Source organism: Diachasmimorpha longicaudata, chromosome 5 (assembly GCF_034640455.1).
Source record: "Diachasmimorpha longicaudata isolate KC_UGA_2023 chromosome 5, iyDiaLong2, whole genome shotgun sequence".
In the NCBI taxonomy this organism is placed as follows: Eukaryota; Metazoa; Arthropoda; class Insecta; order Hymenoptera; family Braconidae; genus Diachasmimorpha; species Diachasmimorpha longicaudata.
Window position 1 is genome coordinate 3,618,050 of NC_087229.1, and position 13,368 is coordinate 3,631,417.

The 13,368-nt window shown below is 36.7% G+C and overlaps 3 protein-coding genes across 8 annotated transcripts; all 3 read right to left on the reverse strand.

Moving 5' to 3' along the window:
- Positions 1-32: 32 nt before the first annotated feature.
- LOC135162327 (GTP:AMP phosphotransferase AK3, mitochondrial) lies at positions 33-2,808 on the reverse strand. 3 transcript variants are annotated; one of them, XM_064120673.1, is made up of 5 exons: positions 2,329-2,799; positions 1,834-2,038; positions 1,627-1,746; positions 617-789; positions 33-269 (listed from the first exon to the last, which is right to left on the reverse strand). In XM_064120673.1, the coding sequence occupies exons 2-5, from the start codon at positions 2,000-2,002 to the stop codon at positions 51-53; spliced, it is 681 nt and encodes a 226-aa protein (XP_063976743.1). In that variant the 5' UTR covers positions 2,003-2,038; positions 2,329-2,799; the 3' UTR covers positions 33-50. The 3 variants fall into 3 exon arrangements, with proteins under 3 accessions (XP_063976743.1, XP_063976742.1, XP_063976744.1); XM_064120672.1 differs by having other exon boundaries at positions 2,288-2,799; XM_064120674.1 differs by lacking the exon at positions 1,627-1,746 and having other exon boundaries at positions 2,288-2,808.
- Positions 2,809-2,876: 68 nt separating this feature from the next.
- On the reverse strand, positions 2,877-7,310 carry Sps1 (Selenophosphate synthetase 1). 4 transcript variants are annotated; one of them, XM_064120643.1, is made up of 6 exons: positions 7,164-7,310; positions 6,680-6,987; positions 6,134-6,238; positions 4,971-5,232; positions 4,621-4,811; positions 2,877-4,411 (listed from the first exon to the last, which is right to left on the reverse strand). In XM_064120643.1, exons 2-6 carry the CDS (start codon positions 6,963-6,965, stop codon positions 4,014-4,016), a joined length of 1,242 nt encoding a protein of 413 aa, XP_063976713.1. In that variant the 5' UTR covers positions 6,966-6,987; positions 7,164-7,310; the 3' UTR covers positions 2,877-4,013. The 4 variants fall into 4 exon arrangements, with proteins under 4 accessions (XP_063976713.1, XP_063976714.1, XP_063976715.1 ...); XM_064120644.1 differs by having other exon boundaries at positions 7,141-7,271; XM_064120645.1 differs by lacking the exon at positions 7,164-7,310 and adding an exon at positions 7,043-7,158.
- A 774-nt stretch (positions 7,311-8,084) lies between these two features.
- Positions 8,085-12,259, reverse strand: LOC135162303 (probable methylmalonate-semialdehyde/malonate-semialdehyde dehydrogenase [acylating], mitochondrial). Its single transcript, XM_064120617.1, has 5 exons — positions 12,021-12,259; positions 9,580-10,296; positions 9,032-9,460; positions 8,379-8,657; positions 8,085-8,306 (listed from the first exon to the last, which is right to left on the reverse strand). The coding sequence occupies exons 1-5, from the start codon at positions 12,051-12,053 to the stop codon at positions 8,205-8,207; spliced, it is 1,560 nt and encodes a 519-aa protein (XP_063976687.1). The 5' UTR covers positions 12,054-12,259; the 3' UTR covers positions 8,085-8,204.
- Between the last annotated feature and the right edge of the window lie 1,109 nt (positions 12,260-13,368).

The following is a 13,368-nucleotide window of genomic DNA, read 5'->3' on the forward strand; positions in this document are numbered from 1 at the left end:
AGGCAGAACCTCAGGATTGAATACAAACAGTCTCATGAATTATTATTTTTCTATTTATTTTCATAAATACATTGATTTACAAAGTCTCTTATTTTTGGCCACATTTCGTCGGTTGTATTGCCCTTAAATTCATTGAGAATTCCCAGCTGCCGATAATATTCTATAACCTTCTCCGTTTTTGTGACGTAATCAGTCAGCCTCTTTGCTACCACCTCTGGTTTGTCGTCGATTCTTTGGCTCAGTGGCTCACCCGTTACATCATCTCTCCCCTGAGCAGTCAAAGCAATAAATGTATGAGTACGTCAGTGAATAGAAGGAAATAACGCCAAAGAAAACCAATGTGATCATTTTTTGTTCATCAATTTTTGACAGGAAGTTGGCAGTGATCGCCTAATAATATTGTTTTTCCCTTACAATTTTATTTGTTGTCAATATTACTCATTTGACAACTAATGCCATTTCTCTTAAATTTATTATTGATTGGGGATTTATCCCATTGATTCATTGGGAGTCTTATGTCATTGAATCATTCCGTTATGTTGGCTAGTGATATCTAATAAATTATTCTAAAGTTATAAATTGCTGATTTTACTGAACCCTAATGACGAAAATTTACCGAAACTTTGGGATCGTTGAACCCAACGTTGTAGACTCGTCCACTCGGCAGATGAACCCATCGATTTTTCACTCTTTCTATTATAATTGAGTGCGGCACCACCAAGTTTAGGACGTGGTTCATTGGGTGCAGTTGCTGAAGTTTCTGAGCTTGTGTCACTGTCCGAGGAAATCCTGGTAAACAAAATTCAAATTGAGTATCATTATAGTCTCCCCTTCACAAACTATCTCAAAACATATCTGTCATCACCCGAGTAATTTAATTCTTCCTCTCCTTATCGAAGTTACGAAATAAATTACTTGGAGGGGAAATTGCCCCAATTAATCCGGAAGGCGGATCCCTAGTGATTTCTTATTCGGAACAAATCTTTTATAAAAATTAAATTTTTAATCTCGCTTCCTCTTTAATTTACCTGCGTTTGAATTTTTTCCGCGTCTCCGTTGCCTCCCCCCACTACTCAGCTACAATTTACCAATCACTGACGTGTGTGGCCCCCACCCCTATGATACCGTTAGACAGAGATAGGGAGCACGACAAACAGAACTCTCTCTGTTCGTTTCATTAATTTTCCGATAGAGAGGTGGCACGGGGAACGCGCAGTCTATGTGTTAGACGTCTATGGATAGATCAGGAAAATAATATTTTTGCTATTTCTGCATGCACTTTAAATCCCGAGCAATTAATCAATAGAGGAATTCGTAGTTCGATTTCCGGGAAAGCTTACGTATTTTTAAAAATAAAAAATAATTTTTTCGAATCGTTTCCTATCTAATTTCGTCGTACCCTGGCAGAGTGAGGTTACCAAGTATGAAAAGCATTTATTTTGACGTCATTCTTACAAATTGAAATCAACAATATAACAAATGTTCAATTATTGATTGCAATATTTAAATTGCTAATCGTCAAAATGTGACTCATCACCTCCACTACACAGAGCTTGTGTCGATGCGATTAGTTAACAGCATTTTTTTAGCAAAAAAATGAGAAAAGTTTTTATTATTGCACCTTACCATCGAGCAGAATATTTTTATTGCCCACAGACGTCAATTCCTGGTGAATAAATTCAATCATAACATCATCCGGCACAAAACTGCCTTCATCCATATATTTCTTCACCCGTTTTCCCATTTCTAAATTTAAAAATCGAGAAACGAACAATTACCATGTGTTCTCATTTGTGAATATAAAAATATTTGAATTTTCTGAATCTTCAGTACCTGTTTGACGAGCCACATGATCTCTCAATTTATCTCCGCTAGAAATGTGAGTAATTCCAAAATAATTGACTATCCTGGAAGACACTGTGCCTTTACCGGAAGCTGGTGCACCCAGAATAACACTTCTAAATGCCTTAGGGTGTACCAAAGATGTGTGTACTTTGACCATCGTGTTGATATCTCAAAAGAAGTGATGCCAACTCCACTGTGCAATCGAGAGAATACCGATAAACATAAAACCCCTCATATTTCTATTATCAATGAGAGGCATTATCAGAGCGAATACGAGAGTGCTGGTTGAGGGTTCAGTTGAATCTCATTTAAAGTAAACCTCCAGGAGATAGGCAAATCCACAAGAGTAAGAGAGAACAATTGGTGATTAACTTCAAATCAGCTCTCTCACTCAGAGATTTATCTCTGCTCTCTCGTACTCGCCCTTAACCATATAAAATACGTGATATAAACGGTCGTCGCTTGAAAATGCCCGGTCCTCACACTGAAGGGTTGAACAACTCTTAACGAATCAATTTTGAACTTTGAATTGATCAAGACGTAACGCCGGCTGCATTCTGACGCTGTTTCGACCTTCGACTTGAAGATAATGAGCGGCGCAGAGCTGATACCAATGCGACTGCTGTGAGTTCCTTCAAAAACGAACGTCTCGAATCACAAACGTCTGTGACGTAAGCCTGCAATTTATTTCGTAATCAAAATTTTTCGTTGTGCCAAAAAATGATTTTTCTTTGTCACCCATTTGATTATTCAATTTAAATTGTTTATGGGTCGAATGAATTATTGGAGATGGGCTTTATGCAATTGTATCACTTGATCAGATAATTAGGACGTCAACGAAAATTCTAGTTAATTAAGTATTCACTCAATTTTTTACTACGCTACGAGCTCTACTGTTTTAGCATTGATAAGTAAAACGCTATAAATATTTAAGAGAATTAGTCATGGGTTGACACATTCAGTATGGAATATTTCACGTGGAAGGGGACTTTAGGAATAAACAATATGGAAAAATGAAACTGTACAAGGAATTATTTTGTATTGACAAAGTAGCATTTTATTTTTGTATGAAAAGATAATACATTTATTCAACATCAGATCATTCCATCATTTCCTCATCAATAAAACAAAATTTGGAACTGTGAGAAGGCCTCGAACATTGCATGAAATGATTTTATACAGATCACGATTTATAATGTCAAATTTAACACTTTTCTGTTTGATTGTTTGCGTTCGAGGTGATGAGGAGTAGAATAAATGGTTTCGATTATTTTCATAAAAATTATACATTTTTATAATGAAATGTTATCTCTGTTATCTTCACCATTGGCTTTTATTTGTTTTTCTCTATCGTCCTGACAGACTTGAAATTCGATAATGAATTATCGATTTAATGATTTTTGCTTTCATTGGTACTCATCAGTTATGTTACGAAGCCAACTTGGTACCCAACTTTGTGGCAACTTCTCCTTACTTGAGTGACAAAAAACGGGATTGATCAGCCCGAATTCCTTCATTATTCTACAAATATTGCTTTCAATGAGATAAATGTTCTGGACTCTTAAAAAAATCTATTGATTTTTATTCTTCTTTACTCTTACGATAATTAGTAATTATCAATGCCGTCGACAATGAGCCATATCCTTATGGAAAGACTTTCTAATAAAAATAATTTTTCTCCTCTCGAATCCCTTCATTCGAAACATATTTGTCAAAAAAAATGGAATGAACATTTTAGCTCTACTGTACTTCACATTTCGAGAATGCTACTTTTGAAAGAATCCATATACAAATGACTAATCTGAACTATCATAATCGAACTGAATTAGAGTACTTAACACGGAAAAAATGCATTTTTAATAAAAGAATAAAAGCATTATGTCGTAGAGAATAGCAAAAAAAAGTCTTATTGTTTTTTTAAACAGAAAGTTCAAACAATATTAAATCTAGATTTGTAAAAAACAAGTGACAAGTTGATGTGATAACTTTATACAATTGAAATCAGACTTGATTGCAATTCAGTTAGTTCCTATTGATCTGTCAATTTTTTCTGAAACTTCTTCTGTTAAAATTTTGTGAATTGAGCTTCTGATTGATGTGAACTGGACATGGATCAACGAAATGGCAATTTCAGAATTATTATAGATTTTGTCAGAGAAACATTGACGTTACCAAAGTTCTCCATCTTTTTCTTTTGCAGGGACTTCGATAACTCGCGGTTTATCAATGATACGAGCAGTGCGATTTCCCTTCTCGACAATTCCAATGATCCAGGCTTGATACCCTTCCTGCTTTTCAATGTCTTTGCAATATGCTGCAGCTTGTTCACGTGGTAAACATATCAGTAGACCTCCACTGGTCTCTGCTGAGTGACCCTGAAGCAGTTGGAACATGTTGCCACAGGCCTTTGCCACTGCTGCCATTTTTGCTATCACAGGTAGATTGTGAATCACGAAGGACACTTCATTCTTTTGGTGTTTCGCTAGATTCTGGGCATGACCCAACAGGCCAAACCCTGTAACATCTGTTGCCCCGTGAGCGTTGTATTTGTGCATTAAGCGGGCAGCTAGAAAAACAAATAGAGTATTGGATTATTCATAACGAACATATATCCCATCACATCCAGGGCTCAAAAGATTTTTTTTCCGGACGTCAGGACGGAAATGTCTAGCTTGAATTTATTTTATTTGACTACTTCACCTTGGAAGCACTGAAATCATAAATCTAGAACGACTTGCCAGTTTGCGCAAATAATTTATAAACAATGGAAATTACCTATTCTGTTGAGTCTTGCCATACTGTCCATAGCTCGTTGATAGGCCTTTCTGACATCGTCCTCACTGACGACAAGTTTAATTCTGTTCCAACGATCCGGTTGATCTAACCACTGATGTGCATTCACTGCAACCTGAGTCCCCAGAGGTTTTGTAAGAACCAAAACGTCTCCCACAACAGCATTATCTGGGCTGTGAGGTGATAAATAATTAATACCTTCAATTGAATATCAGTCACTCACCATCATCAAGCGAAATAACCTTAATATTGTATGTATGAGATACTAGAGTTTAGGAATAAATCCTAGAAAAAAATACTAGAATTTACTAAAGAAATTCGATGAGACGTACACAATGTACTCGTTAGGCTGACAAACTGTGGAGGCGACTCCACCAATAGTGCACCAGGGATTCACAACCGTTTGTCCACCTGTTACAGTGGTCCCAGCTTCCAGGGCAGAATCTTTGAATCCCCTCATGATGAGTGGCACAACAACATCCCGTTCTTTCTCGGTCATCTTCGTGCTTACACCAAGTAGCATTAACATGTTATCACACTCTGTCACACCCATTGCGTATAGATCGCTTAAGACATTGGCACAAGCAATTTTACCTGTTCGGAAAAAAATTATTTCACAGAAATTTTTACAAATCCGTCAAACGTACGTCCACACACAGTTAAATTCAAAAATCCTTCGTTCATTTTTGTAATTATTTTTTTTACATCTTCTCGAATCGATTGAGTATATGACTATGATTATCGAGATCTGGAAATAGTTAGATCTCGCATTTTACTCGACTTCGAGTTGAATTTGGAATCTTACGCACGTGCGGTCCCACTGGCCCAGTTCGTCCAGTATCTTTATCCATTTGTTAATGAGCTACAATTGATTCTAAACAGGTGATTCATTACAACTGACTAATTAAGAAACAGAAGACCATTAACTCAGAAATTTTTAACTAATTGGCTGAATCCGAGGATGTTCCTTCCTTGATTTCGTTTCCGTAAATTTCTAAAATGCATCTTAATTCGATTTTAATTTTTCTTCTCTGGTTATTTGTTGTGTTACATCCTGGTTTTTATTTACGATCCCTAGTTGAGTAAAACGCCGTCTTTTCAAGTTAATGACCATTATTGACATTTACATCCAATTCTCGGAATGGACCCCTTCCATTTACCTGCAAGGATTAACAACAATTGCAACTCCTACCTTCTCCAGTTGTTCCTTGAAACGTTTTTGGTCTGTAAATATTACATATCTCATATTACATGAACACTTTAGGAATATCCAAGTAGTTTGGGCATTTTTCCTTGAAGACGAGCTGTATTTTCTAGGCACAATATCAAACTCAGTGTGCCAACATTTTTTAGCAAGCGATTCTCAAGATGTGAGATCAGTCACTATGGCATTAACTATGGTAAAACGGACCAAGTTTAGTTAGTCAAATAGTCCGCAAAAATTTGTCCTGTATTTAATAGTGGTGTGTCTGCTCTCTTCGAGAGTTCTACTTACCCATCATGTAAGGATCATCGACTAGAGGGTAGAAGAAGTCTGTGGTTTGCACCAAACTAAGTCCACCATGCCGAAGTGGCGTTACGGAGGAGTCCATGCCAATCCCTAAAAATAATGAAGATAAAAAAAATAAATTGAGATTTTTTTTGTGGTTTCAAAGTCGGTAAGAAAAGGTCATCAATTTTTGAAAAATTGTATTGAGAAGCCATTGGCGGGAGTTGATATGGCCGCCATATTGTTCAAGCCCGGCTGCGGCAACAGTTGTACCCCAATTATTCTAACAATATTTTGCATTTAAAGAAATAACAAAAAATTTACAGTTTTTCCACTCATTTCATATCATATTTACTACAATTTTCACCAAAAACACGTCCAAAAAAATCAAACCAATGAACATAGTAAGGAACGTGCCTGATTAAGATTTAGGATATTTAACACTCATTAGATTTCCCCAGATTAACAAAAGGAAACCGGTTTAAAAAATTGCGGAAAGATTGATTTTCCATCCCACAGAAAGTGAATACTAAATGAATAAAAAAAAATTACCAATTCTGGGAATGGCCATGTGCATGAAGTGTGCATGCTCATGATCCTGTGCACTACCATCATCAGCTTGTAGTCCCTCAAGGAGTTTACCAAGTACCTCCTGAGGGACTTTACACCCTCATCCTTTTAAATCAGCAAAACGCGTCAGACGGAAAGTAGCATCAAGATCATGTGCAACTGGATCAAAAGGCCTGCGTAACGCCAGTGCGTTTGGATTATTTCCCAGCTCCAGTTGACCAACGGACAGGGCGTCCTGGCTCACCGGTGTTCCCTGTAGATCCGCCATTTTACCGTCAACAAAATTATATCTGCAATTACGATTATTCAGTCAATTTCACCTTTTATTCGGAAATATCCGAATACTTTGAGTTCGTTATTTTTTTCTTCTGTTTTTAATGAAAATCTGGAACCCTATAATTTTCGGTTTAATCGATGTGGAATATAACTTTTTTTTTCACTACCTCCGCCACTGTCGGGTTCTCACCTCGAGTTATGGGTCTTTTGCACGTTATCGGGGTACGTGGTTATCCGCAAACGGTGAGCCACTGTCACGGAGAAATAACGACACCGGCGTCGACTGTCCGGGATCCCGTATAACCACAAAATGGCCGTCGATTGCAAACGCTTTATACGCCCCTCTCATGGGAAACCTTGCTTCTGGAGTGTTCCCACCAGTACAAATCAAAGCATTTCATTGGTCTGTTTAAATTCGCGCCTGCGCTGTAGGGAGATCCGCAACAAATACGACGATCAACACTTTTCACCCCGGAGGAAATTCATCAATATTTTGTGTCAAATTTTTACGAAAAATTTAATTAAACACGATTTTTTTTCAATTTTCGTAATTGTTCTGTGTATTTTCGTAATTATGACCAATACTCTCATATCATTTTTGTGAATTCGTCTAAAATAAATTCAGATACCCCTTGAAGTTGGTCACTGATTAATAGGGCAGGAGGGGTATCGTCAAACTCCGGAAGTTTAATACTCTGAATTCCTATGTAATAGCCAATGAGTGATTGTTTTACGCAAAATGAACTAATTCTATCGTATGCACCAGGTCTGTATCCATTTGTGCTGTTCTTAAATTGTATTGCTAGTTTTCATTTATTATTAAATAAATAATGTAAGTAGTGACCTCTGTGTTTCATCGGCGGAACCCTCATGTCAACAGGGCATTTGTAACTAGTGACTTCTATGTTGCAGACTTTCTACTAACCAATAATTAACCAAATAAATTATTGAAATAATTGAAATGATTCGAATGAAATGAGGAATGAGCTCAAAAAGGGCAAAATATTCAGTACAAATCCTGCAAAAAATTGTCATCAATTATGAATATACTCCAGTATTGATAATATAAAGGTAAGTCCCAAGTCCCTGTGTAATCAGATAACAAAACATGATTGATTCCTGAGGATGTATTTCATTTCTTCGTTCTTGTTTCTTCCATTTACATAAGTATCGTGTTTGACAGTGTATTTTACTGACGACAACCAGAGAATGTTTTAGATTTCATATTTTTTCATTGCATCGTCGGCATTGCTGTTGACGATGCGATGTCTGTTGCGTCTACAGCTCTCCATAACTGTGTAATGGTCTTAGTCTGTGTATGGAAGTTAATTCCCTGATAAAAAGATGAGAATAATTAGTCGCATTCAACTTAATATCTGTTCATTAATTAATTGATAAGTCTTACGTGTTTTCCGTAGAAATGATTATCCCCTAAAAACGAGCCTTTATTCCCTGTGAAGCTGAACATGGGCAAGGGAACTGGAATGGGTACGTTGACGCCTACTTGACCTGTTTCAATCCTATGAATGTAACTTCTTGCTGTTGCACCATTTGTTGTGAATATTGCACTCCCGTTTCCGTAGGGATTTCTATTTATAATGGAGATAGCATCGTCTAAGGTTGGAGCAAACATACAAAGAAGAACAGGGCCGAATATTTCCTCGGTGTAACATCTCATATGAGTCTAAAATAATAAACAAATTGATAAAATGAAGTTATTCGTGTGGTTCGAGTGGCTGACGCACGTAGATTCAATCTCAGAAATTCAAGATACCCTAACATATTGATTCTGATCATTAAGAGTAGAATTTTATTTCAGTTCAGACAGAATAGAGCAAATTTAGCATTAGAACAAGTGCGTGTATACCATTGATATACCACAAGAGTTGTTAAACAACGCCTCAAGCCCTCTATTCTCTTTCTCCCCAAAGCCTCATTTGCACTAATACTCATCATCACTGAAAAGACAGCGACTTCAATATAAAATCTAGTGTAAATTACATGCAGCTTGTGGAGAAGAAAAAAATGTTAATTAGGTAATTAAGGTAGTTGATTCACCTGAACGTCAGATAATACAGTTGGTCCAACAAAATTTCCCTTTTCATAGCCTGGTACGACAATTTGACGTCCATCGAGATCAATTTTAGCGCCATCCTTAATTCCAGAATCAACAAGCTCCAGAATTCTCTGTTTGGACTGTGGTGATATCACAGGACCCAAATCTGTGTGAGGAACGTGTCCAGCGTTAACTTTGAGCATTTCAGCTGCTTTGACGATCTCAGGAATCCAGTGCTTCGATTTTCCTACGAATACAGCGACTGAGAGAGCCATACAGCGTTGACCTGCTGCACCAAATGCTGCGCCAACAATTTGAGAAATTGTTTTGTTCTTATTGGCATCTGGCATTACTACACAGTGATTTTTAGCTGCCATGTTGCATTGAACACGCTTTCCATGAGCTGATGCCTTTTTATAAATGTGTTTCCCCTAAAATTTAATTAATAACAGAGCTATAGACGAAAAAAAATCTACTGGAAAACAAATTACTAGGAAAATTACGCGTTGAAATGCATTTTCAAGCTGTGAAATAATTGTCGAACACTTACAGCAGGATCAGAGCCAACAAAAGACACGGCTTTTATATCGGAATGTTCACATATGAAGTCTACAGCTTCATGCTGTCCATGAATAATATTTAGAAGACCTGGAGGCGCTCCAGCTTTGGTGAATAAGTCAGCCAGGATCATAGAAGCTCCTGGAACTCTTTCAGAAGGTTTCAAAATTGCAGCATTTCCACAGGCAACAGAAATTGGAAAAGACCAGAGTGGAATCATAGCTGGAAAATTGAATGGAGCGATTGACGCAGTTACACCCAGAGGTATCCTGTAGGAGATGATGTCCATATCTGTAGCAATATCAGGTGTAGATTCTCCCATTTGAAGAGTAGGAATTGCCGCACAATAATCCACTACCTGAAGACCGCGGAGAACATCTCCTTCAGCATCGGCCATGGTTTTGCCATTTTCCTTCACCAAATTCGAAGCTATTTCGTGAAAGTGTTCCCGAATAAGTGCTTGATACTTTAGCATCAATCCCTGTCTCGTTAAAACACTAGAATTACGCCACTTTTCATAGGCCTGTTTTGCACTTGCCACTGCTCTCTCCATTTCCTTCTTCGTTGATTTCGGAGTGCGAGCGATGAGTTCGTTGGTTGCTGGATCATGAACGTCTGTGAATTCTGTGGCTTCTGATTTTACGAACTGTCCGTCTAAATACATATTCACGGTAGGAGCTGCACTGACATAAGACCTCACGAAGGACGCCTGAAAATGGGGACAAAAAAAATACTTGAATATATTTTGCAGGCTTCATTAAACATAAGGAAATGGAAATTTTCGATTCACTGCCCAATTTTCTTGTATATCAGATTTTTTAAAAGAGATAAATATTTATGATATTTACGATATATTCTTGGCCAAATCGTCAAATAGATTTTTTTAATGGAATCGCTACTTTCTGTTAATTATTTTTCATTTTTATAGTTGTAGAAACTCTATCGCTGGAATATAAGTGGATTGTTTTCTAGTTCTTAGGTATAGGCGGGACTAAATGAGAGGGGTCTTTGGCTTTTTTTCGCCCTGACTAGAAATGTAGGGGGATATCAGCGGTGGTGTATAAACTGATACCGCAAATTTAATACCTTAATACGTACAAGAACTCGAAAATCTAAACTATCGAGTGTTTTATTCTGGTATTTAAACATATTAAAATATATCATTCACTGCGGTGTCTGAAAAAAATCAATTACACACTAAATATTGAAATGTAGATCTACAACTAAACTGGAATCAAATTATTTGAATTTTTGAAAGTGTCGGTAAAAGAGATTTCAGTTACCTGCCCCGTAGATAATTGATCAACTGATATGGCTGAATGCAATACGATTCAGCAAAATATAAAAGAATCGAGGAGAATTAAACAATCGAAAAATTTCAAAACCTGCTGTATCGGTTGCAGTTCCCGTAGCCTGACGTAAGAAATCTTTTTCATCGATAGATTTCGCCGATAATAGCAACGATTATAGGGGAGATTGTTGACGCTTGTGAAGTGGATTCAATCGTGAAATTTCGTGAGGAAAAAGCGAAGAATGTAAAAATGGATTTTAGAGAATTTCCGAGGCCTTCGAAAATCGCAAACCGTTTTACTACGCGAATTCCCGTAATCCACGGTAATGTCTTAACAACAAGCACGTTCACCATCGTAGTTCATACACCACTGCTACGAAATTTTGCGGTTGAAACCGCTCCATAAGCGTCAGTAATCTCCCCTATAATGTAAGATAATACTCCCACAATCCATCTCTATCAATCTAAAACTGAATATCTTAATTAATTGAATTCATTCTCATCGCTCCAGCACCATCTTACTATTATTTTACACTTCTTGCCATTTCCGCCCAAATATTTTCCTGGAAGATGGCAATATTCCATTTACAAAAAGGAATCAAGAATTAAATATTTGAGTAATTGTGATTTTAAACCGATAGACTAATTGAAACATTGCGTTTTCAATTTCCTGTTTATTTTCGACTGTTAACTCGGGAAATCTGGCCTCAAGCCGAACAATCAATACTGGAAAAAAAGAATGAAATTTTTACGCTTTGATTGTTCCATTACTAAATTAATTATCGACTTATCAGTAATTATTTTTATGACGAGTGATGTAATCATGGAAATGATAAGGATGAAACTACAAACAAATCTCAGAGCTCCAGTTTCAAATAAACATTATGTAATAATAATTGCACAATTTACACATCATCTTGTGGATCACAGAATCCTCCAATGTACCAGTAATAAAATCTCTTAAAAAATACAATTTTCCACGAAAAACTTTGCACCTTTGGGCCTTTCAAATGACGGATAGAAATTAGAGTTTTACGTGTAAACAAACAATGACTTTCTACTGCGAGAATGAACGAAAAACAAACACCTGCCAAAAGCATTCTGATTGTCAAACTGAATTGTTAAAAAAATTTTTATCGTACCTCGGCCTTTATCACTCGTGTAAGGAAAGCCATTCTGGAGTGAGATTCAGTTCAGCTGGAAATCCCTCGGCGACGTCTCAACGGAAAGTAACAGAAATTTATACATCAGGCATGACGATAGATATGGATGCTCCCACTTCTGTCGCCTCATTTAATAATATAAAGTATGACTGGTGAATTGTGCAACCAATAATTTGAGGTTATACATTGTTCTCGCGCTCTCCCACCGCTCATCCCAGTGTATTATTTCGCCGGCTCTACTGTATAGGCTGATGGATGAAGAGGTTAAACAGGATAGAGGTGGAAGTCAAAATGGGGGGTATGACACTGGGGTCAGTGAATTAATTTGAATTGTCCTCTTGTATGCTGAAGTCAATATAACTTTTTTCGTCGCCTTCAGGAGTAGGGGACACAGTTGGACACGATAATTACGCGAAGTGTCGGTACCCAGGAACTCTAGGGGAGTAAAAACTTTAAGCTATTTTTAATATAGCGGTGACGTATTTCTGCCAAAAAAAAATCAAATCGTTCACTGAGAAAAATAATTATTTTTGGCCAAAGATTCATTTACTTCAGAGAAGTCTGTATCATAGTATTTATCTTAGATTCACTCAATTGAATAAAACCATTGATTGTTATTTTGTCATTCAACTATCCTTTTTTTTTCAATTTAATCATTTTAACTCTTTTTTTTCATCTCAGATGAAAATGACGTCTTCCGTTCGTCAATTACATTCTCTAGATAACAATTAAATTTTTGTTCCGTCTAATATTGCATATGTGAACACATTTTAAAGATAATGAAGAACATTATTCATGTATTTCAATTACACCAAAAAGATTTTCTATTGCAGCAGCAGTGCATCAGGTTAAATAGTTGAATAATTTGCGTACGTTTTCGTTATTTTTGTTTCTTCAGGATTTTTATGTACATTTAAAACTGGCCGGATATCGATTTGACACACTGATATTTTATTTATTTTTATTTCTTTTACCATTTACCATTTGCCATTACTTCTGTCGTTTTTACCAGTCTTTTTTTTTGTTTACGACATGCGAAAATATAAAAACAATAAGTGATGGTTCTTTGTGTTAATTACATATGTATATAGATGCTTTGCTCTGTGATGATTGATCTTGTTCATTCTTTAACGTAATAATTAATTCACCAATCAAGTGGTGGAAGACAACTTAATAAAACAGTTCCACATTTTCACATTTAATGGAACATAGCAAGTGTGCCATTGAGTGGCTTTGAGCGAAAACCCCAAGAGATTTGATTTTGCTGACAATTCGTTCGTCTGTAAGAGTAGTCTCTCAATGTCCGCCCGAAGTTTGCAATTACAAA